The sequence below is a fragment of the Artemia franciscana genome, chromosome 1 (genome assembly GCF_032884065.1).
Source record: "Artemia franciscana chromosome 1, ASM3288406v1, whole genome shotgun sequence".
Lineage (NCBI taxonomy): Eukaryota > Metazoa > Arthropoda > Branchiopoda > Anostraca > Artemiidae > Artemia > Artemia franciscana.
The window spans coordinates 42,079,334-42,105,451 of NC_088863.1; the positions used below are offsets into that span (position 1 = coordinate 42,079,334).

Here is a 26,118-nt window from a genome sequence, read left to right on the forward strand (position 1 = left end):
AATAAAATAGGCATTTTAGTTTTTTTTTTGGGGGGGGGTGGAAGGAGGTATTCTTATATATTTCAAAATTGTTTCATCTAATGTTTTCTAGCAGCTGATAAATGGTACTCATTTTAGTCTGGCCATAGCCATGGGTTAAATGTCGATTTTGTAAAAACAGCTTATTGTGGCCGTAGCGAAGGCCCCTAGAAATAAGAATAAAAAAGGTAGCGCATTATTTTGACTTTTTCAAAAGATGACGCAATTTATCTACACTTGCTTTTAATTTAAAATTTTCTGCACGAGGCTTTTTTAGTGTGGTAAGGCACATTTTAGGTTACTTAAACCATAGTAATAATTCATTGCTACTAAAAATTTCACAAAAAAACTACTCTAAGTCTCTTTTTTTTTGTAATGGACACTAGTAGGCTACGTTCGTGTGAAGAAAATAGTCATACTAGGGCCTTACTATCATTAAACATAGCATGCTAGACTATAGCCTTGACCATGTTAATCCATTGGAAGGAGAGCTTAAAGGGAAGTCTTAGGAATAGTTATTATAATATAGTACCTTTATGACTGCTTTCAAATATTTTGAGAGTTTTTACTAACCTTTGCAAGTGATGAATGGCCTAACAAGGTAGGCTACAAGGTGCCACTTTAAGGTTTCTTTTAAGGGATCAAATTGGGGAATGGAAACAATATATACAATTAGAAAGAACATAAAGGGATGCATAAAGTTGTGTGTACCTTGCAAAGCAATTAAAACAACTACAAATTTAATAAAGTCTTAATGGTGTCAATTGTGTCTAGACCTGTGATGCTGCAGGTGTAAATATATGAGCAGTCCTCTACATAAGGAGACTGCTCATACATTTACACCGTGGTGCAAAACTTTGATGAAGTCACATCCTGAGCAATATTCTCTACAAGGGGTTCAACACCACCTTATCTACCTGGCCAATGCAATTTAAGGATTTGACCAACCATTACATAATCAGAATTATAAATTTTGCTGTTTCATCAACAATCCAAATCATGTAAAAAGCCTACTATTCTACTGTTAAACAGGACTAGGAGTTCATATTCTAATTACATACTTGTCCACAACCACTTTTGTACTTTTTTCAAAATCCTGTGAGAGGGGGCAGGGAAGTTAGAGCCAATTTTCCCAAATCAAGTAAAAATGAAAGTAAAAACTGAAAACTAAACAATGAAACTCTAGACAAGTTAATTTTTGCTGTCCTGAAAAGTGGTTTGGCAAAGAAAAATGAAACTTTAGGGATAGATCTATAGATTAAAATATCCCATGGGAAAATATTTTCAAGTACCTAAATCAAGTCTTTCTCCCTCTTGACCTTTAAAAGCCTTTTTTTTTTAAATTGAAACCTTCAAAATAAATCATCTGCTTAAATAAAGTACAAACAAAGTACAACTTTGCTCTCACTTTTTCTTCTCACTGTTTTTCTATCCCAATTTATGAGATTTCAAAGATCTGTAAATACATTTCCTGAATTTATAAAAAAAAACATTAATATGGCTTAATATTCTACTTAAATAGTAGAAATTAGGTTTCAAGACTAAAACCAGAGAAAAAAACAACTGAAAATAAGGTATAATTTTGTTTTATTAAAATTTCAATTGGTATAGATCTGTCAAGTAGGCAAATTTCTAAGACACAGATAGGCCTATCAGAAAAGGGTAAACACTGTGACTTGGCAAAACCCTTCCCTGAGTATATTGTTGGCCCTGGATTCATTACTGAAAGTTTTTTTCCTAATCTAACCATTTTCGAAGATAGCAAAAAGTAGCTTGTCTAGAATTTTACCAAATAAGCCATATAGTACCATGAAAGCAAAGATATACTAAAGAAAACTGACTTGTTTCTGTGTATGCTTGAAATATGCAGGCTTATTTTAGTTTTAACAAGGTTTTTTGAAGTAACTAAATTTCATCTTGGGTTGGAGATGGGGAAGCTGTTGCCAACCCTGCTCCTTAGCAAGTTACATCAATGCCCACAGCCTCCTCCATAGATTTTGGAAAACAGCTTTTTTATATTTTGGTAAAGTTCTAGTTTAGAGGCTTCTTGCTATCTTGTATACTAGTTGAGTTAGGTAAATGAAATTTTTAGGATTGAATCCAAGGCCAAAAAATACCCAAATTAGATGTTTTGAAACACATAACATCACTCCTTCCCCCTTTAGAGGGCACTCACCTTTACAAATGTCTATGTTGCAAAAGTGAAACCTTCCAAGAAAAGATATTCTGCTCTGATGAGGCTTAAGAAAAGTATTTTAAGCCTCATGCCATTGCTCAAATCCTGATTTTTAGGGTCTTAAAGATCTGTAAATCTATGTCTTAAATTTAGGCAAAAAACCTTTAGAATTGCATAAAATTTTTTACCAAAATAACAGGAATCACATTTTCAAAATCTAAAACCTATGAAAAGGTTGTTAAAAACTGAAAATTAAGTTTTTTTTGTCATGAATTATATCTCCTAAGCTACCAAAAAAAAAGAAAAGGGGAAACACAGTAACTTGACAATACCTTCATGGGCATGATTTTGACTTTGATCCATTCCTGAAAGTTTTATTCATTTGACACAGCTAGTTTCCACGATAGTAAGAAATTCCTCAACTAGAATTCTACCTATATCTTCATTTAAAATGCTTTTGTTTTGTTATTTTTGTAGGAAAGGTTGTATAAAACAAAATTTCCTCTCCATCTAATCTCTATAAATCTATCTCTATATGAATAAACTGACTGCACAAATCCTTGTCAATTAATGATTTGAATTAAACCATGTAAGTAACCTTACCTTGCAGAGGTCAGGGAGCATGACAGTCCCAATTCTGTTAAGTGAAGACTCTTGGGCTTTGGGCTTACAACCCACACTGGGGGCATTTTATCCAGCCCTTGGGGTTAATAGTATTGCCACTAAAACATCAAGATTGAGCATTTGATTGGACCCCTTTTGATGACAACTACTGCACACCCAAGGACAAGATTTATGAATGCAAAACAGTAACTTCAATTTAATTCCTAAAATATCTTCAAAATGTCTCAAAGACTGAATACTGCAATATTACTACCTTCATCCTCTGCCTTTACTGGAGGTATGATGTATAGAAATAATGCCATCCTAGCATATAAGTGAAAGAGGGCTAATACTCTCCCAGCATTATTTCCTACTGTTGGTCCTAATTTAAAAACTAGATTTTGCAACTGAAAATTGTTAAGCAGTCTACCTTATGCAGAGTCTGCACTTAATTCTTTTCCTCAAGAATTGTCAACAGTTGGAATAAACCTCAGAAGAAACAGTTACTGCTGAATCTTTTGACATCTTGAACAAAAAAAGTTTGGATGCTGAGTGGTCTTCTAGAGAGTGTAAACTCAAGTAGGAAGCTATTGATCATTCAACTGCATCTAGTCACTAAAGAAATTTGAAATCAACTCAGTTCATCAACTCTGGAGCTTTGCAAGGAGAAATCCTCAGGTTGATCCGAGCTGCAATTTAAGGTAATCTTGTCTGGAAGCTCATAGTACTGTAATATTTTACATAACAATTGCACAGAGTCAAACGCTTTTAAAAAATCAACAAATGCTTCTAATATTTCAGTCTGCCATTCATTGAATTCTTCAGCTAATATCTTTAAACTGAATATTAGATCAGCACTAGCTCTGTTTAGTTGAAATCTGTGTTATTCATCTCTCAAGATCTTGTCAGTTCTTGACTGAATATGATTTAGGAGTATTTGGCAAAATACTTTACTTCCAATTGACACCTTGCCAATTGTTGCAGTCAGCAGTCCAACCTTTTTAAAAAAGTTTAACAATGTCCCCTTTCTTCCAGTCAGTGGGGACACTCAGTTTCCCAAATGTGGTTTGAAATTTTGTGTAGAGATTTCATTTAGACAATGGTGCCATGTTTTAACGATTCAAGCTGTAGACTGTCAACTCCAGCAGCTTTGCCATTCTTCAGGCTTTGTAAAATGGTTTTCATTTCCAGCAGACTAATGGATTCAACATTGATATCAAGTTCAAATAGCAGCAATCCAGATGGAGGCTCTATGGGAATTGTAGGGGAAGGATAATTTAGTACTTAGCTGAAGTATTCTCTCCATCTAATATCAATATCTTCTTTCCTTGTAATTATCTCACCCATTATGCTTGCAACAGTGCATGCAGGCTTTTGAAAGTTGCCAGTAATCTCCCTTGTGATTTTGTGGGTATCTAGGTTAATAGTCCTTACACTCCAAAACGAAAGGCAAAAAGGTTGTTTTGTTGTCAGAAAATGTTTTTTTTTTTTTGGGGGGGGGGGTCTGTGGTTGTAATCTGTAAAGTACTGTATAATCAGATCTGACACTATTTGTTGTCAATTTGAAAATCATCATTTTTTATGGGGATCTTGATTTGTCCCCCAACCCTCTTCCGTTTTTTCATTGCTTGGAACAGGATGCTTCCCCAAGGCCCTGGCAGAGTTCGCCTATAGTTTTCGCTGCTAAAAAAAGCTCCAATGCTGTCTTTTTTTCATAACATAAAAAAAGAAAAACACTCTTGTAACCAAGACTACTGAAAATAAAAACGTAAATGTGGATTGACAGTTTAAAATTTATACTGATATTCATTCCTGAAATTCTTCAAATTTTTTGATTTGTGAAAGTTAAAACGATAAAAACTTAAAACATATTTGTTTTCAATAAAGTGCAAGTTATGTTCTGGTTTTTAGAAGGCCTAGGAGGATTATCCCTACTCTTCTTTGAGGAAGTTTCTGCTTGTTTTGAGTTTGACTGGGTTATGTTTTGCAATTTTTGTTCGTTTTGGGTTTAGTTTGCTTATAGATGTCGATTTATGGTATTTGTATGCTTGATAAACTATTTAACATTATATATGATAATCTCTGTTTTAGTGTAGCTTGTTACTTTTCTTTGAAAATCTTCTTTTGATGAGAATTTTTTTATGTTTATTTTTAATTGACAAAATCATTTTCAATCAATGTTGGGGTTCTACCCCTGTTTCTTTTCTTTATTCAGATAAATGACCTGTTTTCCTTTCCATAATTACGTTTGCTTAGATTTGCCTATAACATAATTTTCAATGATAAGTTAAAGTCTTGTTGCTAAGCTAGTGGTTTTGCAATAAGTAAGCTTTCAAGCAAAATTCTATTTTGGTCTTCCTGGACTTGGCCATTGATATTTAGGGAGTTGGTTTTTTCACAGTTTATAGATCTGTTTTGCAAACTGACCTATAGAAGGAATAGAAGTGAGTTATTTTTTACAACCATGTAGATTATTTTTCCCCAAACCCAGGAAGGGTAGGAAAAGAGCTTGCGAGAAATAAGGTCATTAGTATATCAACTGGGGGGTTCGTTTACCCTCCAAAGAGATAGCTAGAGATATTAGGAGTGACCTAGGTGATGGCACATCCGGCCTAGAGTTTGGCCCTTTCAATAGTTATATGATGATTATGCATCACAATAGTGGTGGCCGCAAAACATACCGCACCAATAAGTGGTGGCAGTGACTAAAGGACCTATTAGGAGCACTAGTAGTAAAAGAATCTATGTTTTTGGAGCAAGTGATTTAATTTAGTCTGCACAGTAGCCTATTGTGATTGCATGTAAAAAAATGTTGTGAAAAAGATGGAATTAATTAAAAATATTATGAAAATTTGAATGGGTATTGCCTAGTTAGAATGTAGTAAAATTTTACAAATCAAGATATCATGCAACTATTTAGCTTGCATAAAGAATCAACAAATTGGGTCATAACTAGTTTTCAACAGAGACTGGAAGTTTGAGATTTGAGAAAGTATTTTCATGTGGATTGAAATAAAAATTGTTTAATAATAGTTTGCTGAATTTTGAAATAATATTGGTCAGAGATTATACAGATACGGAACAAAGAAATAGAACTTACCTAGAATACAGATTAAGAAGATACAATGACAAAGAGAATCAAAGTAGGCCAAGTAGCAGGAGTAGTAGGAACACAATGTCCAGCTGGGGGTCGCAGAAAAGCAATAAAGTATATGAAAATAGCGACGAAGACCGCACTGCCTTTCCATAACAAACAAATACAAAGTAGAGACAATAGGGAAAATCTTTTCAAGACAGTGGAAATCAATTCTGTGGATATTTCGGCCCTATGTCCAAGGGCCGTCTTCAGCACAATACAAAAATAAGAGAGAAACTATATATATATATATATATATATATATATATATATATATATATATATATATATATATATATATATATATATATATATGTATATATATATATATATATATATATATATATATATATATATATATATATATATATATATATATATATATATATATATATATATATATATATATATATATATATGTTTATATATATGTTTATATATATATATATATATATATATATATATATATATATATATATATATATACATATATATATATATATATATAAACATATATATAAACATATATATAAACATATATATATATATATATATATATATATATATATATATATATATATATATATATATATATATATATATATATATATGAACTTACAATCAAATTGTGAGAATTAAAACTAAATAATTAAAAACACTTTTTAAAACTTTTTAAAAAAAATAGCCCTAACATCCTTACTTCAATGAAGTTCAACCAGGACTGGCGAAAAGAATGAAATGAGAATATGAGCTCATTCAAACTAAAGAGAACAAAATGAATAGATGCAATTTCTTAGAGCCAATCCTGCTTGTTTAGCAGCCTGTCTCAAAGGCCTTTTCGTAGTTGGTTCAGTACTATTATAAATCGGTTTAGTAAAATATTTTGATACATCATTTTTAATTAAGTATAGTATATCTGTATAATAAGTATATCTTACACAAATGATGAATTCCTTAATGCAAAAAGAGAAGAAAGATAGAAAAGAAAGAGAGGGATAGAACAGCAAAAGAAAATGAGGAGAATGACAGAATAGCTAGAGAAAAAAAGAGACCAAAAGAATAGTTAGAGCAGCAGATGAAGAGAGAGATCGCTAAGAGTTTAGAAGGACCATTATAGGTCTAATAGAAGCCCACTGGGGAATTCCAGAGAGTGAGATTTTATCACAACTAACTTCTAGGCTATGGGCTGGCCATAAAAATGAGTGCAAGGATCAGTCGAGTAAGAATGCAATTTTATCAGATATTAAATGCTAAGAGGGGAAACATGCTGCTTCGTTGACTATGTGGGAAGGTGGATTGGCCCATAAAATAAATTGGGAGGCCAAGCCTTCTTGTCTAAAAAACAAAATGCTTAATACTCCAGTTTGAAATGTGGATAATCCTGAAAAATAGGATGTGATACATTAGCCACATAATATTGAAAATAAGACAAGCAAAATAGATTTTTCAGGAAATTTGTAAGAAAACAGAAAACTTCAAAACACATGTAATGAATACAAGACGCCAACAAGTATATACCAAAATGCAGCACTATTTGTACGCGAGAAAAATGAGAATAAATTCATTGTACGTGCTTTTCCTTGTAAAGCTTGAGAAATTTTAGCACAATACAAAAAAACCGAATGTGGGAATCCAATTCCCATTTGATTAGGGTTTATTTAATACTACAGCAGAAGAAAACAAAACAAAAAGGGAGATGAGGAATATTAAACACAAATACAATAAAGAAAGGCAGTCAAAGATGATAGACACTGGATTCCAATTCAGATTTAATGATACTTATTTTGCGCGATTGACACAATTGAGAAACGTGAACAACAAAAAAGAAATGCAAAAAAGAGACAAAATATATGGATTCAGGCTGCAGTGGCGAAAAATAAAAAAATGGTAGAATTACAAAATTACGAGAAGAAAAACAGCTCAGGGGGGAGGGGGAAGAGGTCCAAGATCCAGTGGGAAATTTACAAAACTATGGTAAGACGAAAAAAAACTTAGAAGGGAGGAGAAGGTCCATGACATATTAGGAAAAACTACAGATAATTGTAGAATAAAATTGAATGGACTAAAATGGTTATGGAAAAATTGGGATATTTTGAATTTCGGGTTGGATTGGAAAAGCTTAGGAAGGAATTCCCTATCTTGTGGACTTCACATTTCACCCAAACCTTTGTCCAGTAACCCTATTCACGGTTTTAACTCCTTCTTGGGAATACGACTATTATTCCCTGCAAACCTTATTCCTCAAGCTCTGTATTCAAACTTCATGTTCAGTTGGCATTGAAGAGTGTTCTTCACTCGACTATCCTAGTGGAGGGAACCCAGGAGAAATTGAAGGTTTGTTGAGATTCCTGCCTGATTTCCCTATACGCTCTTCGTTTTTACAGGTCTTTGCATTTTCGGCCTTGGAGTATTTCAAACTATGCGAGAGGTAATTCATGTTTTAATCAAGACGTGGTGTTGTTTCCACCGATGGAGAGTAAGAGGCTAGTTCATTCAATTTTTCATGATGACTGGCATCATCGAATGTGCCAGAACCTCATTCTATGCCTCTCTCAAATGTAAATTCCTGGGAGCGAGAAAATTTGTATTGAATCATGCTAAGCATGATTACTTTCTGCTCATCTTGTGGACTTCAGGTTTCAAAGCCTAATGTGGACGCCCATATGATCTAGACCATGGTTGTTCTGCAGTAGAGACGTATGGATGTCGACAGATCTGGAGCCAAGGGGTGGAAGCAGTAGCACAGACGCTGGTGGAAGAAAGAAGGCAAATGGATTTTGTAAAGTTGAAGTTCAGTGTTTATGTTTGTAAGGGTGGACTAGCGCAGCACATGGGATATCATTTGTCTTACGGCGGGAGGTGTGGGGTTCCACCCCTATTTATTTCCTCTTTTCAGATGAATGACCTCTTTTCCTTTCCATAACTACATTTGCTTAGATTTGCCTATAATATAATTTTCAATGATAAGTTAAAATCTTGTTGCTAAGCTAGTGGTTTTCCAATAAGTAAGCTTTCAAGTTAAATTCTATTTTTGTCTTCCTGGACTTGACCGCTGATAGTTAATGATATAAAAATGCCTTTGACTTTGTAGCTATCATTTATAGGATTGGCCAGGTTCAATCCAAGGTCCGTTCCTACAAAAATTTTTGTGTGCAGAAATGGTAATTTTTGTTTTAGTCTGCATTGAAACTCTGCTAAGAGAGTCTGTTTTTCCACAGTTTATAGATGTGTTTTGTGAAGTGACCTTTGGAAGGAATACAAGTAAGTTATTTTCTACAACTGTGTAGATTATTTTCCCCAAAACCCAGGCAGGGTTGACGAAGAGTTTGCAAGAAATACTGTCGTTAGTTTATTGACAGGGCGGCTCCATTTACCCTTTGAAGAGATAGCTAGAGATATTAGGGGTGACCCAGGTGGTGGGACCCTTGCCTAAAGTTTGGGCCTTTCAGTTGTTATATGATGATTATGCATTACAGTACTGGTGGCTGTGAGGCATGCGACTCCAATAAGTGGTGGCAGCATTGGTTCCACAACGATAATCAACAGTCCTCTTCCACTTGCCCTGAAAGTTTCAGCATAATTCCCTTAACCTTTCCTAGGATATTATAAATACTCCTTTTAAAAAAAACTGGATGCACATATCATCTTTTAATTAAATACCTTAAAGATATGCTCTAAAGATACAAGTATGAGTTTTTCCTGGGATATTTCACAGACATTCTTTAGGCAATCTGGGTATACATAGTTTATTTTAATTGAGTTTTGCATCCACTTCAACTTTCCCTGAAAGTTGCAACTTAATGCCCTTTTTCATTCCTGAGATAATGCGTCTGTGCTATTTTGACAACTTGGATGCATTTAAAATCTTTTGGTTGAGTGCAGTAGTAGTAGTAGCAATTGCAAGTAGTCACAGTTGCAGTTAAAAATAGTCATAGTCACATGCAGCTGAAGTGCATGTATCCAAAGTCACAGTTCCAAGTAGTTGCAATAGCAGTCACAGGTAGTCACTGTCACCATGTCAAATATTCACCATCACAGTCGCAGGTAGTTGCAGTTGTAAGTAGCTGCATATGCAAGTTGTTGCAATCACGGTTCTAACTAGTTACAGTTGCAGTCATAAGCAGCTGTCTGTGATTGCTGTATGATTTTGTATTGCAAGATACATTTACTAGGATTTTGCTTAGATGGTAACTTGACATTTACTGAAGATTGAGAAGCTGTTGTGTATCCTAAGTTGGTAAGAGAAGTTATTTCGTAAGATACTATGTGTCTTCACCATAAAGAAAGTTTTCAAACTTTCTACTTTTTAATAAGTTTGAAGGTGATGAAAGTCAAACTTCCAAATATACATATATATATAAATATATATATATATATATATATATATATATATATATATATATATATATATATATATATATATATATACATATATATATATATATATAACATATATATATATATATACAGAATATATATATATATATATATATATATATATATATATATATATATATATATATATATATATATATATATATATATATATATATATATATATATATATATATATATATACAGAACCATTCTTCTGTAGGTGTTTTTTTTATTTCTAATTTATTGTTTGTTATATATATATAATAGAAATAAAAATTCCTGTATTATTATTATTGCTCTTATCATATCATATATTTTTAGTTCCCCATTATGCCCAAAGTTTCAATGAAGGCAGGCATGATCCAGCCAAAAATAGGCAAAAATAGGAAGAAAAAGCCTCAGTTTGTCGTTGAAGGGGAAGATGGAGAAGGTCCCATTACTTTTGACACATACAACACTGATAGTGATGAAGATTCCGGTAGCAGTGAAAGTGAAATGAGTGTTCATGGGGACGAGGCCCCTGGTAAATCCAGTGCTGAAGATAGTTCAGATCTTGATGAGAAGGATGTTATCATTGACAGATTCAGTGCAGGAGATAGCTCAGATAATGACAACAAGGAAGAGGTTAAGAAAGTTACTACAAAGAGCAAGAATTTAATCAGGAAAAGGGCAAGTTTGGGGGACGTTGATGAAGCTAAAGTGAAGAAGTTACAGGAACGCGTATCAAATATCAAGAATAAAATAAAAAGACAGGAGGAATATAAGAAGCTCAAGGAAGAAAAGAAGAAGGTATTTATGAATTTGACCTAATATTTTACCAACATTTTTTTTTCTAAGTGTAGACAAATGATGCTTATTAACAGAATAGTAATTTTCTACTAAAAACTTCTGGCTCTAGATTCTTTTGAGGGTTACTATCATCTGTTTTGGTGATAAATAAAAAGTACTAATTTGTTGCTTATCTTACGAAATGAATTTGAACCTGTTGCTATATAGCTTGCACTTATGTAATTGGCAAGACTAGTAGTATATCACTTGGTGTAAATCTCTCTTCTAGTACTGTATGGTAATATCCTCTTATCATCGCCCACCTGGATCTTATGGTAAGTTCAGTCACCGGGTTAAAACGACCAGGGAAAACAGTGGAATGGTCACACTAAAGTTAAAGTTTAAACCATCAATAATATAAGACTTGCTAAAAAAGTAGGTTTATTTTATAATGCTACCGTGAGTGTGCACACACTTGGGTGGTTTACAAAAGCCTCCACAATATCCGTTGTTAAAGTATAGAGAAGTATAGAACAGAATAGGGTGGACATAGAGCACAAACAGCTGTGTTGGTCTCAGGTGGCTTGTTGCTGTGACGAACACAGTTGCCACCAAGTAAAAAAATCATTAGAATCTTGAAAAAAAATCACTAAATTATCTTAAAAATCGCTAAGATTATAATTTAGTCGCTTCATCACATAATGTGCTTTTGGATTTTTAAATCAACGGTTTTAATCGCTTTTTAGGCTTCTATTAATATAATTATTTTTTTCTATAGCATGTGTAACACAGGGGCACTACTGGGGAATGGGTGTGATCCAGCGATAACTTTTGAAAAATACGTTTCTTTGGCGTTTTATTTTTTGTAAGCAAAACCCCATTGGATTTTGAAAAATACCCTTTTGTATCTTTATAAAGAATAAAAAAGTACTTGCTCCATCCCTTGCATTTTCCGGGGTTGCCAGTCTTGGTTTATTCCGCTGATCAATGAGTGGAACAGTCGCTCCTTCTTTTAAGAATTTTTTCCTTGTCCATAAAAACTTCCGTTTTTTCACTATCGATTCAGATATCTTTTTTTTTACTCTAGTTGAGTTAGTATAATTACTGGGAAATTGGCGGAGGATTGTGGAAAGTACCTTTTTTTAAATATTGTCATGAAATGATACCTCTTTTGTTAATTTCATAGGAAAATTATAAGAAAATGACAAATTTGTCCACCTAGAGATCGGAAAATCAATTGTGTTCCCCACCCCCTCAATTTTCCTGAACTGACGCCACTGTGCAGTTCCTTGTATAAGCGGTACTAATTCACAAAAATGTAGGGATGACAATGCTTTCTTATATTTAATCATGCTGATGAAAAAACATACGCTTTATGAAATCTAGGGAGGGCAATTTACCCACCCCCACTAACTGACGTTTCTGAAAATTTTACAGGATGATAGGTCTAAATAAAGATGTTCATGTCAGTAAAATAACGTAAGTAATAATGAAGGCCCAAGGTGTGTCATACAATGGGTTTTATTACATACAATAAGTGGAGTTTCAATAATAATTGCCGGTTTTCTTCTATTTTTAGTTCATCAAAAATAAAAATAATGGCTTTAATCATTAATTAAGTTTATGTTGCGGAGAAGTTTAGGCATGTGGCCTCCAAAATGTTGCGGTTTGTGCAATTTTTTGTCCAGTGTCTAATATTCCGTGTAATTCGCCCATTTTTTGAAGGCGTCTCTTTTCTAAACAGCCTACACGCCCGGTGTAAGGCTGGCTAAATTTTTGCGTAGGCCTATATACTCGGTATTATTTTTATATATATTTGAACAATTTTTGAGCCTTATTAAGATGTACCAGCAAAAAATTAGTTCAGCAAAGAAGATGTTACAGCAAAACTGAATATAGAAATTACCATAATATTTTTGTCGACTTTTGGGAAAGGAGCCTTATGAACTAAGCGAACGAAAAAAACAACTTATTTTTCAAATGGGCTAGTCTATATTTACAGTGTGTTGACCATCAAATGTCGAAGCTGTTACTAATCTTTCGTAAGGATTTTACTAATAAAATAAATCTGCCAAAAAAATCAAAAGGGGTCAAGCTCTTATCGTCAACTAAAATGTTCCATAATCCATAACATAAGGGCTAATCAGCTGCCTTGCTATTGTGGTTTGAAACAGCTCATGGTAACGAACTTTAAGTAAGGAGCAATGTGGCTCAGTAGTAACCAAAACTCTAAGAAACAGAGTCTTGATAACAATTGATGCGTCAGTTGAATCGAATTTCTATGCTTATTCAAAATATGTAATATTCATCAAGTTCAATGTTATCCATCAAAAGTTACAAGCTTGAGAAAATTTGCCCTAGTCAAAAGGGGGAAACGCCTTCAAAAGATCAAGTTATCTTAATGAAAATCACACCATCAGATTCAGCATATCAGAGAACGTTACAATAGAGGTTTCAAGCTCCTATATATCCAAATTGCACAAATTTTGCATTTTTTGGCAGAAGCAAGATCGTGGATGAGTGTTTTTTGTTTTTTTTGGCTTTTTTCCCCAGGAGTGATTGTATCAAACCAGTGGTCTTAGAAGATCAGGAGAGGGTTCGTTTTATCGGAAATCAAAAGTTCTAGGGCCCTTTTAAGTGACCAAAAATATTGGAAGGTGGCTAGCCCCTCTCCGCGCCCTTTTTTTACCAAAGTTGTCCGATCAAAATTTTGAGATACCCATTTTATTCAGAATAGTCGAAAAATCCAATAGGTATGTCTTTGAGGATGACTTTACCCCCCACAGCCCTCGGGGAAGATCTGCAAGCTACGAAGTCGTCTATTACATACATATTGTATTAGCTAGTGGGAAGTATACAGATATTTTTTGTCGGGGGGGGGGGCGTAAGTTGGAAGATCTTTCCATGGACGAATATTTAGTGGGTTGAGGGAATTTTCCATGGAAGGGGAGCTGGATTTCCCGATATTATTTAAAATAAAGCAATTATTAATTAAATAAAAAAAACTGGCTTTTCAACTGAAAGTAAGGAGCAACATTAGAATTTAAAACGAACAGAAGTTATTACGGATGTGAGGGGGGTTGTCCCCTCCTTAAATCTTTGCTATTCACGCTAAACCTTTTTTTATAACTTTAAAAAAGCTATTTATTGTATTCTGATTAATTTTTTCTAATTGTGTTTCAGGAGACATTCTTCAAAAAGTCAACTTTAATGTTGCTCTGTACTTTCGGTTGAAAAAAAAACATATTTTTTTATTTAATACCACCATAACACTAACTAATTAGGTAGCACTGCTTCATATAAATTTGGGTTCATAAACTTAGTCAATCCAGTTTTTGTCAAACTTTATTTATCCAGTTTTGATTAACTATGGTTTCTGAGACACAGCAAGTAGAATAGTTTTTTAATTTCATTGGCTTTCAGTGAAGTTTTCACTAAAGTGTTCCTTTTTGTTTTCAGTAATGAACTTCCTGAATGGTTTATTGGCTTGAATATACGCTCTATACCATAAAAATCACCTGTTTAAGAAAAATTACTAACAATGTCAAGCCAAAAAAGATTCCTAGACAAGAAAAGAATTTACTAGAAATAATGATAAAACACTAAGAGTGGCAACACAGTTGACAAATCACCATTAATCAGTAATTGGGAAAGAGAGGTCCACAGCCACCATTTTTTCCACCGAGTGCTACCAGGTTAGGCTTGTTTTGGTAAATTAGTTTATAATTAGTGTTTTGACTGGTGAGATCATTAGCAATTGGTCCAACTGGGTAACAATTGGTTCCATAGAAAAAGAAGGAAAAAGGTAAAATTGACATCAATTTGGAGCAGAAGAATTTTACCTTTCAGACTAGTACAAACCAGGAAAACTTTCATACCATGTGTTAGGACTGTGCAACCATTTAACAGATTGTAGATTGTTTTCTCCGATGGTATGGGCTGGATACCATTGTCACTTTTCATGGTGCTCAAACTAAACTGGCCTCTACTGTAAAAGCTTTTGTATATCAAGTTTTAGAGAAATCAAAGCCTAACAGAAATTAAAAAGACTTACATTAAAGCGAAATGGTCTAATTGTTGACTAGTGCACAGTAAAACAGTTTTGCTAACATCTCCCCCTTTTTTTATTATCAAACTTCTAAGACAAACCAAGGTCACTCTGAGATAACTTATAGACTTTAATTGGAGATCTGTTGAAAACTTTTTAGCCTTGCCTGTAAAATGGTTAATGCATCTGTTTTTGTGCTTGTTATTTGAGCATGTTTGTCTAACTAGAGAGTATTTGCCTAAATACTTTTTATAGACTGGGTTACCCTCTGAGAATATCTATAAGGAGGACATCAGCAATGGAAAGGAGGACATTGATATTTTGGTATTTCTAAGAAGCCAATTTCTTAAAATAAATAGATTGCAACCAATAGATTTAATTGTATAAAGAATTGCAAGTTAACTTACTTAATAACGATGTACATACTAGTTACAAAAGATGTCAATGAGCATCACGGTAAATTAATATTATTTTATATTTATTATCTTGTTTGTGACATTGTTTTATAATGCAGAGTAATAAATACCAAGAACACCAATGGTTAGGTAATTTGAACTATTTCTAGATGTCCCACAACAAAAAAGCACTGTTCTATTAAGGGAAACGTTATACATATTTTCTGGCGGGGAATCATGATTGTGGAAGGGTATTGTATTGGTTAAAAACAAAAACTAGGCCATCTGGTAACCCCGTGTATAGAGTTATAAAACGTGCAATCCTGTACAGTAGTGTTATAAGATTTTAGGCATGAGGTAGCAATGAAGATTCTTTAACAACAAATTTTACCATTTATAAGGACAATGAAAGTGCATCGTTTTTATTATATCATCCCACTGTCATCTTTTTGTTTGAGATGCAAAGATTGATTTTTTCCTGATGTATGGAAAAAAAAATTGCAAATCGTTTGTCCATTTGCAAAAAGAGAAATACTCAAATGAAAAGTGCCACATGGCGAAAAGAAAAAAAAAATCCAAAAAGGGAGCAATTCCTGTATTGCAGTTTTGCTTAAATATCTCCTTGTGTAGGCTACACTATTTTGAAGTTGGCCATTATTTTTGTTTATTCTTGCCGCTATAAAGGTGAAACATAGTTTGTCAACTAACTAATGGGTGATTTATAATATCTAGCAGTATATACAGTTACATCATTGCAAGGGCCCAAAAGCAATTGGAAAGGCCAACACGCAATTTTTAATATTTGTATTGAGGGGAAGCAATGAGTACCCATCTATACATGACTCCGTACCATAGATCGAGAAGCTCATGAGTTTTACTAGCTGTGTCTGTTCAGTCAGACTTATTTGCGTAATATTTCTATAATCATTAAATTCAAGTATGATTAATTAGTTGAAAAAGTAGCTTCGTCAAGAAAGTAGTAGGAGTAGCAAGAAAGTAGTATCAAGAAAGTAGCAAGAAAGGAGTAGGAGAAAGTAGCTTCCCTTCTGTGTCTATTATTTTGCGAATCGTATCAAGTGTGGTTCAGTGGTGGTGACAAATTTAACTAACATATTGTTAACATTTTATCAAAAGAAAGGTTTTTAAACTGGCTGTTTAAACCTTTTATATAGTTGGGTAAGTCTTTCAAGAACGTTATTTAGGCATATAATGGGGTTTCGACTTAAAAAAAAGGTAAAAGACAGTAACAAATTAATATAATATTCTATTTAAGTTGAAACGTAGGCGAGTACTTGATAGAAAGATAATGGAAGAAGAGCTTGGAGACAAAGCCCCAGAAAAGAAGAAACCCAGAACCATCGAGACAACCCGAGAAGAAGACTTAACAACAGTGAAAGAAGATGATATAGAAGTTAAACTAGATATCGAGACGGACGAGTTTAAAGACTATTTTGGAAGGACTTACGAACCAAAGGTCCTAATTACAACAGCAGATAATCCTCACGTGGTAAGTTTTGTAAAATAAATGGTGTTACTGAATTATTTGTTTTAATAAATGGATGTTAATTCAGGCAAAAAAAAACTGAAGGAAGTTAACATAATAGATGAATACTAATTTATAACTTGCGCAGTAAATAGTAATTCAGGTAAACAACTTGTTCTGGTAATTAAGGGAGGGCTAAGTTTTAAACTGAATCAAGTTCTGAAAAACTTACTTTATTTCTGAGCTGTCCTCAGATCCAGTGACCAAAATTGTAATATTTGCTTTCGGTTGCTATTTTACAAAATCCAGTAGACAGGTTTAAGACCAATTTGCTATGATATGTTTGATAGCTTTGTTTGAATAGGTAAGAGCAATAATGAGAAACAAAACCAGGTAGCTTTAGGCGACAGTTCTTTTGAAAGCAATTCAGGTATATGTAGGTACTGCTGAAATATTTATTTGATGCTTGACTTAGAATTTAGCTCCTGAATTCATTACAAATGCAAAGTTTTGCTGTTGATGCTTTTAAAAATGTGATAACAAATGGGCGTGATGCAGTGTAGTGCAGAAATATGTAATTTTTTTTTGCCTCTGCAAACTGGAAAGGGTTAAATTTTACTAAAACAAACTAACAGAAGGATACGTGTTTTTTTTTCTTACCACTCCCCTCCTCTTTTGGAGCTTACGAATCCAATTATTCAGGCTGAGGCAACTTAAAGAGAAGTTTCTATATTCCAAGATTTGAGCATATCACAAAAATTGATGGTGCTTTCTTCTTTTTGTAACGGGACTTTGGAAGTCAAATAACCATAACTTTTTATGGATTTTATTGCTAGCTTCTAATTTAAAGCTTAACGAAACTGGGATATAGCGAATTTTAAAAGTGATTTATCCGGAAAATACAGAGGGAATCGTGCAAATTTTATAGGTGATTGAGGTTCTGAAAACCTTTTGCCCTTGCATTTTCCTGCCGGTAGTATTCCAAGCTTAATTCTCATCTACTCCCGAATAACTGCCCGATCTTAAGAGAGTAGCAACGAAGGCTTGCTCTAATGTGTTTTGGATGGAGTGCCTGAAGTTTGAAGGAGCAGTTTAAAACAGCAGTGACAGCTAAGGAAAATTGATATGTCAAAAATAGACAAAATACCACGGGGAGGTTTGAAATGCAAAAATAAATTGTTGATGCTTGAATTAATAGTAGCGCATTATTGTTTTTACTATTGCCCCCCCCCCTCCCCACCCACGAAAAAGCTGTTCTCTCCAGATCCACATTTTTGCACGTTTTTTCTATAAAAGTTCCATAAGTTGGACCTTGGAGTTAACAAAGCTACGCTGTGTATTTTTGTGATAAATCTGTGAATTGGACGCTAATTATGGAAACGAAGTGGACAAATCTTGAGGGGTTTTGACACTAGCTAACAAGGTGTTTTGCTATAGCTTGCCTTCCCGTAAAAAGTAAAACTGTCTATCAGTATAACTAAGCAAATAATAACAGATACCCCATAGGATTAGTTGCAATTCTGGAAGGGTTTGGAAAATGTAAAGTCTTTGGATAAAATTAAGCTTTTGTCATGTCGAAGTGTTAGGCATCAAAGGGCTCTGGAGAGCTTTTTTGGCTCAACAGCAAGGTGAGTAGATGGTATAACTGAAGATAAATTAAAGAGACTTTCAGTGTTACTAGTAATTTGAGCGCCGTAACGGATAACGAAATTGTACATGATTTGTTTGTGGTATCAACTAAAGTGTGTAGCCCCAAGCCTAATCCAAACGCCAAAAATATAAGAATATTCCGCGAAAACGATATCAGAAGCTATGTAGATAGGATTGAGAATCCGGATAATGATACGCGATACGAGTTACTTCAGAACTCGCGAATTCCGCCATCTAAGTACAGGTTCCCCGATTCAGTTTAAAAGCATCTCTATCACAAGCCTACAAAGGGCCAAATTCGGATTCCGGAGTCGACAAATCATGTGGCTGCACTAAAACTGGCAAAAATGCAAGAAACGACAGCAAAAAAGAAAAATCATAATGAATGATCATTTATGAGTCAATAATTAAACTGTAATAAGTCAATTAAAAATTTAAAGATTAAAACTGGTCAAACTAAACTTAAACAAATACAAGTCAGAAAAAGAATTAAAAGAGACATTAAAAAAGGGGAAGGGGGTCAAAATAAGCGAATAAATACAAAAAAGAACAAAATATAAATCTAAATATATATAAATTAAAAGGGATACTAAAAAAGTGTCAATAGTTTAACCGCATAAAGTCAATAAAAGTGTTAAGAAGATAAAAACTGGTCAAAAAAGGGAGGGACAGGGGACAAAATAAGTAAATAAGCACAAAAAAAGAGAACATAGTATAAAATATATGAAAATTAGCAAGCATGCAAGTGCAACAACCTGGGCAGTATCATCAGCCAATAAAGAAAGGGAGAAACTAGTGGGATATTTTACTTATCTTTTCTTTGATGAAGGGGACAAAATAGGGATGGGCTCAGAAAGAGCTCGAGGCGGCAGTAGTCTGGATGGGGTGTGACGTCTGGGGAAAATCATTGCCGCCCTGGGGGTTTCTTATTGCATTTTGTGCAAAACGGAGGTACAACTAAGTCTTCCTTCGCTCAAGGGTTTACAAACTAGCTTTTTTTTGAAGCAGAGATTATGGCACCTTGCCTTCTTTGAAAATTATGCGCAAGGCTCTTTATTGGATTGATTCAATTTTTTCTGATTCTTCCCGAGCGATATTAGGGTGCCAAACTGGACAAGCGTATTCGAGATGCGGGCGGACAAAAGACGTGAAATCCTTAAGGAGTGGGAGGGGCAAGGCTGGATTTATTTAGGAGCTTAAGCAGGGCGATAGACACATTAGCTCCATGGATGATTTCTTTAACTTGGAAATCCCACCTGAAATTTGAAGAAATTGTGAAGCCAAGCAGTTTAAATGAGGATGCGGAAGTTTCAAGAGGGATAGGATGAAGAAACAGGTTGAGGATTTTAGGAAACAAATCGGCATTATCGTGGATTTACAGGGGTTTACTGTAAATAATGACGAAGACCTTAAGGGTTTACTGTCATGTCTCTAGGCCTCATGTCCAATTGCATTGAGGATACTCATAGGGTCACTTATTAAATTTCTGAAGCAAGTTTCAACAACAGTTAAGTCATCAACAAATTTCCGTCGGTCAGGAAATTCCTTTGCGAGGCTGTTAATCATGACTGAAAAAAGGAGGGAACCTAGGAGAGTACCTTGGGGTTATGCCATTGTAGACAGGAAGAGCATTTGAATAATGATTCTGGTATTTGACAACCTGCGATCTATTTGTTAAGAAGGAGGCAACCAGTTTCACCAGTAAGGGATCAATATTGAACTCGATGGCAAGTTTCTTAATTAAAATATTGTGGTCAACAAGGTCAAATGCTTTCTCAAGGTCAATGGAAATTAAATCCAGCCAGGAATTAGGCTTTTCGAGGATTTTCTCGATGTGCTCAATAAGAGAAACGAGGTAATGGGAGGTAGAAGTGGATTTTAGGTTCCCGAATATCCTCAGGTCAGTAAGATGTAGGATTTTTTCCTTAAGCTAATCTACAAGGAATCCTTCATAAAGTTTCAAGAAAATAGGAGTAAGAGTAATAAGACGAACGCCTTCAAAACCAGGCTTTTCGTTTTTCTTCTTCAAAAGGATTATGAAACTCTGTTTCCAAATTGTGGGGATTTGCCCAGACTCAGATATCTCGTTAAACAGGAAAGATAAGGGCTTAGAAAGGAAGTCACCGAAGGCACTAATAAGGGGAAACGGGATATCGAAAGGACAAATATCTGTTTTTAATAGTTTTTCAATTCGTTTTTCTATCTCTGACGGGGAAACAGTGGGAAAAGAAGGGTTAGGGCTCCTGTTGATAATTGTATACTTATACTAGAATAATAAAAAAAATTACTTATAAAAGGTATACTTATAATAAAAGAAATTTGTAGTGATATTTTTCTAACAGCGGTTCCTGTTAAGATTCAAAGTTTTGGTTTTATTTTAAGGTTTTTGAATTATTGTGGTCCCTTGTTGAAATATATACAAATATTTTTGCTCTTTACGCAATTTAATGTCTTTTCATTCTAAAGTCTTTTCAAAAATGTTTGATTATTGAAGCTTCCCCGATTTCTAAAAACGATATGTACTAAGCTTGAAACTTTTGGTTTTCTTTTATAAGGTATTTGAATTGTTGTAATCCCTTGTCAAAATATCGAATTGTCATTTGTAATAATTTAAAAAATTTGTTTTTTGGGCCTTCCTACTGACTTTGTATAACTGGTTGCGTTTAAACCTGCAAGCTTAATCACGTAGCGAGTTGATTTTGTCTAAGAAAAAACAATCTAATTTAAAATTTTCAGGCATTTTTCTAGTTTCAATTAAAACATTAAAATTATTGCTCAGGCACTGTAAATATTCTTGCAGTTTACGTAATAACTTTAGCGATTCTGAACTGAACTTAAAAAATTTTTCAAACCTTTTTTTTCATGTCTTAAAAAGACATTGCTTTGCTTATAAGAAAAGAAATTCGGTAATGATGTTTATCTAACAAAGATTTATACTAAGCTTCAAACTTCTGGTTTTCTTTTTAATGTTTTTGAATTGTTGTAATCCCTTGTTAAAATATATACAAATATTTTTGCACTAACCAGTTTTTGCTCTTTACGTAAATTAATGTCTTTTTATACTGAAGTATTTTTAAAGGTATTTTATTTTTAAATCTTTGTTTTAAACTTTTGGAATCTTTTTCATGCGTGAAAATCTTTAATTTTTCCACATAAGTGTGACAAGCGTGACAACGTCATTGCAATATTGATGAATATAAAAATTATTTAACTCACATAAATATTTTTTTCCAGAATTAAGGCTCTTAACGAATTTTCTCAAACTTCCGACCTTAGATCGTTTTTTTTGGCCAAAATATCTCAGGATACAAATTTTCCCGAAAAAACATGGAACCGTTTTCAAGAAAAATAAATACATATTTAAATATACAATTATTGCTCACTTATAAAGATAGTAATATATATATATATATATATATATATATATATATATATATATATATATATATATATATATATATATATATATATATATATATATATAAATATATATATAATAACGAGGGTTCGGCACGTTCGCCGCCAGGCCCCGTTACTCGGCACGTGGCAGGCTTCTTTATATGAATTCTCATTGTTGTGTGTCTTCTAACCGCAGACAATTTGAGACAATTTGCTGTCTTTTCATACTGAAGTTTTTCAAAAATATTTAATTATTATAGCAAGTCCGATTTCTAATAATGATATCTGCTAAGATTCAAACTTTTGGTTTTCTTTTTTCAAGTTTTTGAAATGTTGTAACCCCTTGTTAAAATATATACAAATATTTTTGCAGCTTTTTGTTAAATATATATATATATATATATATATATATATATATATATATATATATATATATATATATGTATATATATATGTATATTGTTAAACTGTCAATCCACATTCCTTTGTTTTTTCAGTAATCTTGGGTGTGATGGTGATTTATTATTATTATTAATCGCTATTAGGAGAAATAGAAACACACAGCAAAATAAGAATTGTTTTCAGTATATGCAAATTATGCATATACTATATACATATACTATTATTAATAGTGGAAGTAAGAGGCGAGAATTCTTTATATAATGTTAATAATGTCTCTATAAATTTAGCTTTGTAGATGGCTTTACAAGACTGACAGCTAAATGAGAATAGAGGCAGGAAAATGCCATTTTCAATATCAGAATGGGAAGTTAGGCTTAAATTAGACTGAGAATTTTTCACAAATAGCCTAGCGAAATAGTAACTGGAAACTAGAAAGCACAATGTGAAAGAAATTGTCTAATGAAAAAGGATTGGCATTTTAAGTTTATTCAGGACTGACAACTATTTTCCAGATTACACTTCACATTATAAAGTAATTACGAAACCAAATTGTCGGTTATTCCGAGTTAAACTTCGAAATCTTCTAAAAATTGTGGCAGATCGCAGATGGTCGGCAACCCAGAGTTTTAGGTTTTCAATCCTGCGTCTAGAAAACCCTAAAATATAGTTGTGTTCTCCTGTGTACTCTTGTTTTCCTCCAGTGCTAGAAGGTCACTGGAACGTTGCAAGCAAATCGTTAAGAGCTCATTGAAAGCTAATTCTTACATTATATTCACTCCCTCGAGTTAACCGTATAAAAAGTGACTTTTTAGTCATACACTTAATGGATCTATATAATCAAAAATATAGAGGATTTATGCCAAATAGATACTATAATAAGATTTGAATAATAGATAATTGATAATTGAAATAATAGATAATTTGAAATAGATAGGATTTGAATTAAGAATTTAATTTTTTGGACTAAATGAAGGCGCTATAATTTCTTGCTAATATTACAGGTGATTTGAACTTAATATTGAAGAAATAATTGGAGGTACTAAGGTTTCACATTATAGGTGATTCTGAAGTAACATAGACTTCAAGTGTCACTAGTAGCTCAACCAGTACTTTGTTGGAAGCGATGTTTCTGAAAGTCCCTAAAAGAAAAAAAAGAGAAGAGTACACTATTTTCCAAAAAAAAAGAAATTATCTCCTTGTTGAGGAGAAAAAGTTTATCATGAGATAAACTTTTAAACCCAAAATTCACAGTGGATGTTATCCTTTTTTTTATCAGCATAATCGCTTGAGGCAACCTAAAAAAAAACAGCACTAGGGAGGTAAGCTAAAATGTTATTTCGGTAAATGTTAAAATCTTTATTGTGTCTATAGATAGTGATAATCGTATAAATAGTTTATCTATTATTGTGTCTCATTAGTCGTTTCTTTACAGAGAACCCTAAAATTCATGCGGATGTTAGAGGATGTAATTCCCAACTCTGTAGCCCGTTGGCGCAATCGGTCAAGCGTGAAGAAAATGTGTAAAAAGGCAATTGCTAATGGATATACAGACGTTGCCATTATTAATGAGGATATTAGAGTTCCAAATGGCCTACTCCTCTGCCATTTACCCAGTGGACCAACTGCATATTTTCGTGTTTCCAATGTCAAAATGCCCAAGCACCTAGCTGTAAGTATTTTATGATCCAATTGTTTTTAGTACCCAGGGTAGTAATATCAATTTGGGTATTTGGGGAATTTAACTGCAGTATGGAAAAGACAGTTATCTTAACGCATAATAACACGATTTAAAGTATTTCTGTCACATACAAAAAGAAAGACAAACATCGAGTTGCACTAGGATCACCAAAACTTGAATATGAAGACTTACAGCATTGAAGTAAATAATCTTTCTTGGGCGATCTTATAATAGATTTAATAGATTATTGATAATAATAATGATTTTTAAACTGCACAAAATATACCCCCTTCCTAAAAGCAACCCATAAAAGGGAATTCACACCTGAATAGGAATTTAACAAGCCCTTCTTTATACTACTACTACTTCTAATAACTCACTGCAGCACCAAGCCGCCTGAGGCCAACGCAGCTACGCACGCTCCTCCTCCAACCTAATCTATTCAAGGCCTCCCTCTTTACACCCTCCCAGGAAGTTTCCATTTCCTTTTAATATTTATTTATGACATCCTCCCAACCCAGACGAGGACGACCTGCTTTCCGTGTAGCCCCAGACGGTTGGCCAAAAAGGACAATTTTCGGCAATCTGTCATCTTTCATCCGCAGAACGTGGATATAAATTCATCCGCAGGGCCACTTTAGAATATAATGTCGTAGTCTATACCTAGTAGTTTCATTTTTTTTTTCAGTAAGCTTATGGAGGGGCTCCCATTCAATAAAACATGGAAGTTAGCATTTCTGGCGTTTAGCTGCGGTTGGGGATTTAGATTTCGTCTTCAAGAAAAGATCTTATTGAACAAAGAAAAAAAATCCTTACTTTAAATCACCAATACCAGTTGTTTATTTTTATCAGGGAACAAACTGGAAGCTTCAGAAATGTTTAAATACTGATTTGTCGGCTAGAAATACGGATATATCAAATGAGTCGAAACAGAAGTAAACCAAAAATACGCCCACATTTTCCTTTGGGCGACATGAAATCCAGCTGCAAAAGTTAAATTATATCGCTGTCAGAGCCTAGCTTAGTAATTTACTTCTGATCAAGGAGGAAAAAGATTAAGGGTTTCAGTGTAAAATTCTTTTGCTAATCAAACAGTTCGTGGTAACGAACTGTTGTAAGGAGCGACCCGGCTCAATAGTAAATGAAACTCTAAAAAACGGAATTTTGATGCTAAGAGATACATCAAAAGAATCGGATGTTCATGCTGATTTTAAATATATAGGTTTTTATCAAATTTAATCTTTGTCATCAAAAGTTACGAGCCTGAGAAAATTTGCCTTATTTTGGAAAATAGGGGGAAACACCCCTAAAAATCATAGAATCTTAACGAAAATCACACTATCGCATTCACCGTATCAGAGAACCCTATAGCAAAAATTCAAGGTCCAATCTACAAAAATGTGGAATTTCGTATTTTTTGCCAGAAGGCAGATCACGGGTGCGTGTTTATTTTTTTTTTATTTATTTTTTTTCCCCAGGGGTCATCATATCGACCGAGTGGTCCTAGAATGTTGCAAGAGGGCTCATTCTAACGGGAATGAAAGGTTCTAGTGCCCTTTTTAAGTGACCAAAAAAATTGGAGGGCACCTAGGCCCCCTCGCACGCTCATTTTTTCCCAAAGTCAACGGATCAAAATTTTGAGATAGCCATTTTGTTCCACATAGTCGGAAACAATAATAACTACGTCTTTGGGGACGCCTTACTCCCCCACAGTTCCTGGGGAAGGGGCTGCAAGTTACAAACTTTGACTAGTGTTTACATACAGTAATGGTTATTGGGAAGTGTACAAACGTGTTCAGGGAGATTTTTTTGGTTTCGGGGTGGGGTTGAGGGAAGGGGACTATGTGGGAGGATCTTTCCTTGGAGGAATATGTCATGGGGGAAGAGAAATTCAATGAAAAGGGCGCGCGATTTTTTAGCATTGCTATAAAAAAAAAACAATGAAAAAATAAACATGAAAAAGTTTTCTCAATTGAAAGTAAGGA

At 33.7% G+C, this 26,118-nt stretch overlaps 1 protein-coding gene across 1 annotated transcript in view; it reads left to right on the forward strand.

Moving 5' to 3' along the window:
* Nucleotides 1-213: 213 nt before the first annotated feature.
* LOC136029888 (ribosome production factor 1-like) overlaps nucleotides 214-26,118 on the forward strand; it is a 32,684-nt gene continuing 6,779 nt past the window's right edge. The window contains exons 1-4 of the mRNA XM_065708372.1: nucleotides 214-299; nucleotides 10,632-11,099; nucleotides 16,795-17,028; nucleotides 23,888-24,124. Of these exons, the coding sequence (XP_065564444.1) occupies nucleotides 10,641-11,099; nucleotides 16,795-17,028; nucleotides 23,888-24,124 (930 nt within the window). The 5' untranslated portion in view covers nucleotides 214-299; nucleotides 10,632-10,640. The remainder of the gene's footprint in view (nucleotides 300-10,631; nucleotides 11,100-16,794; nucleotides 17,029-23,887; nucleotides 24,125-26,118) is intronic.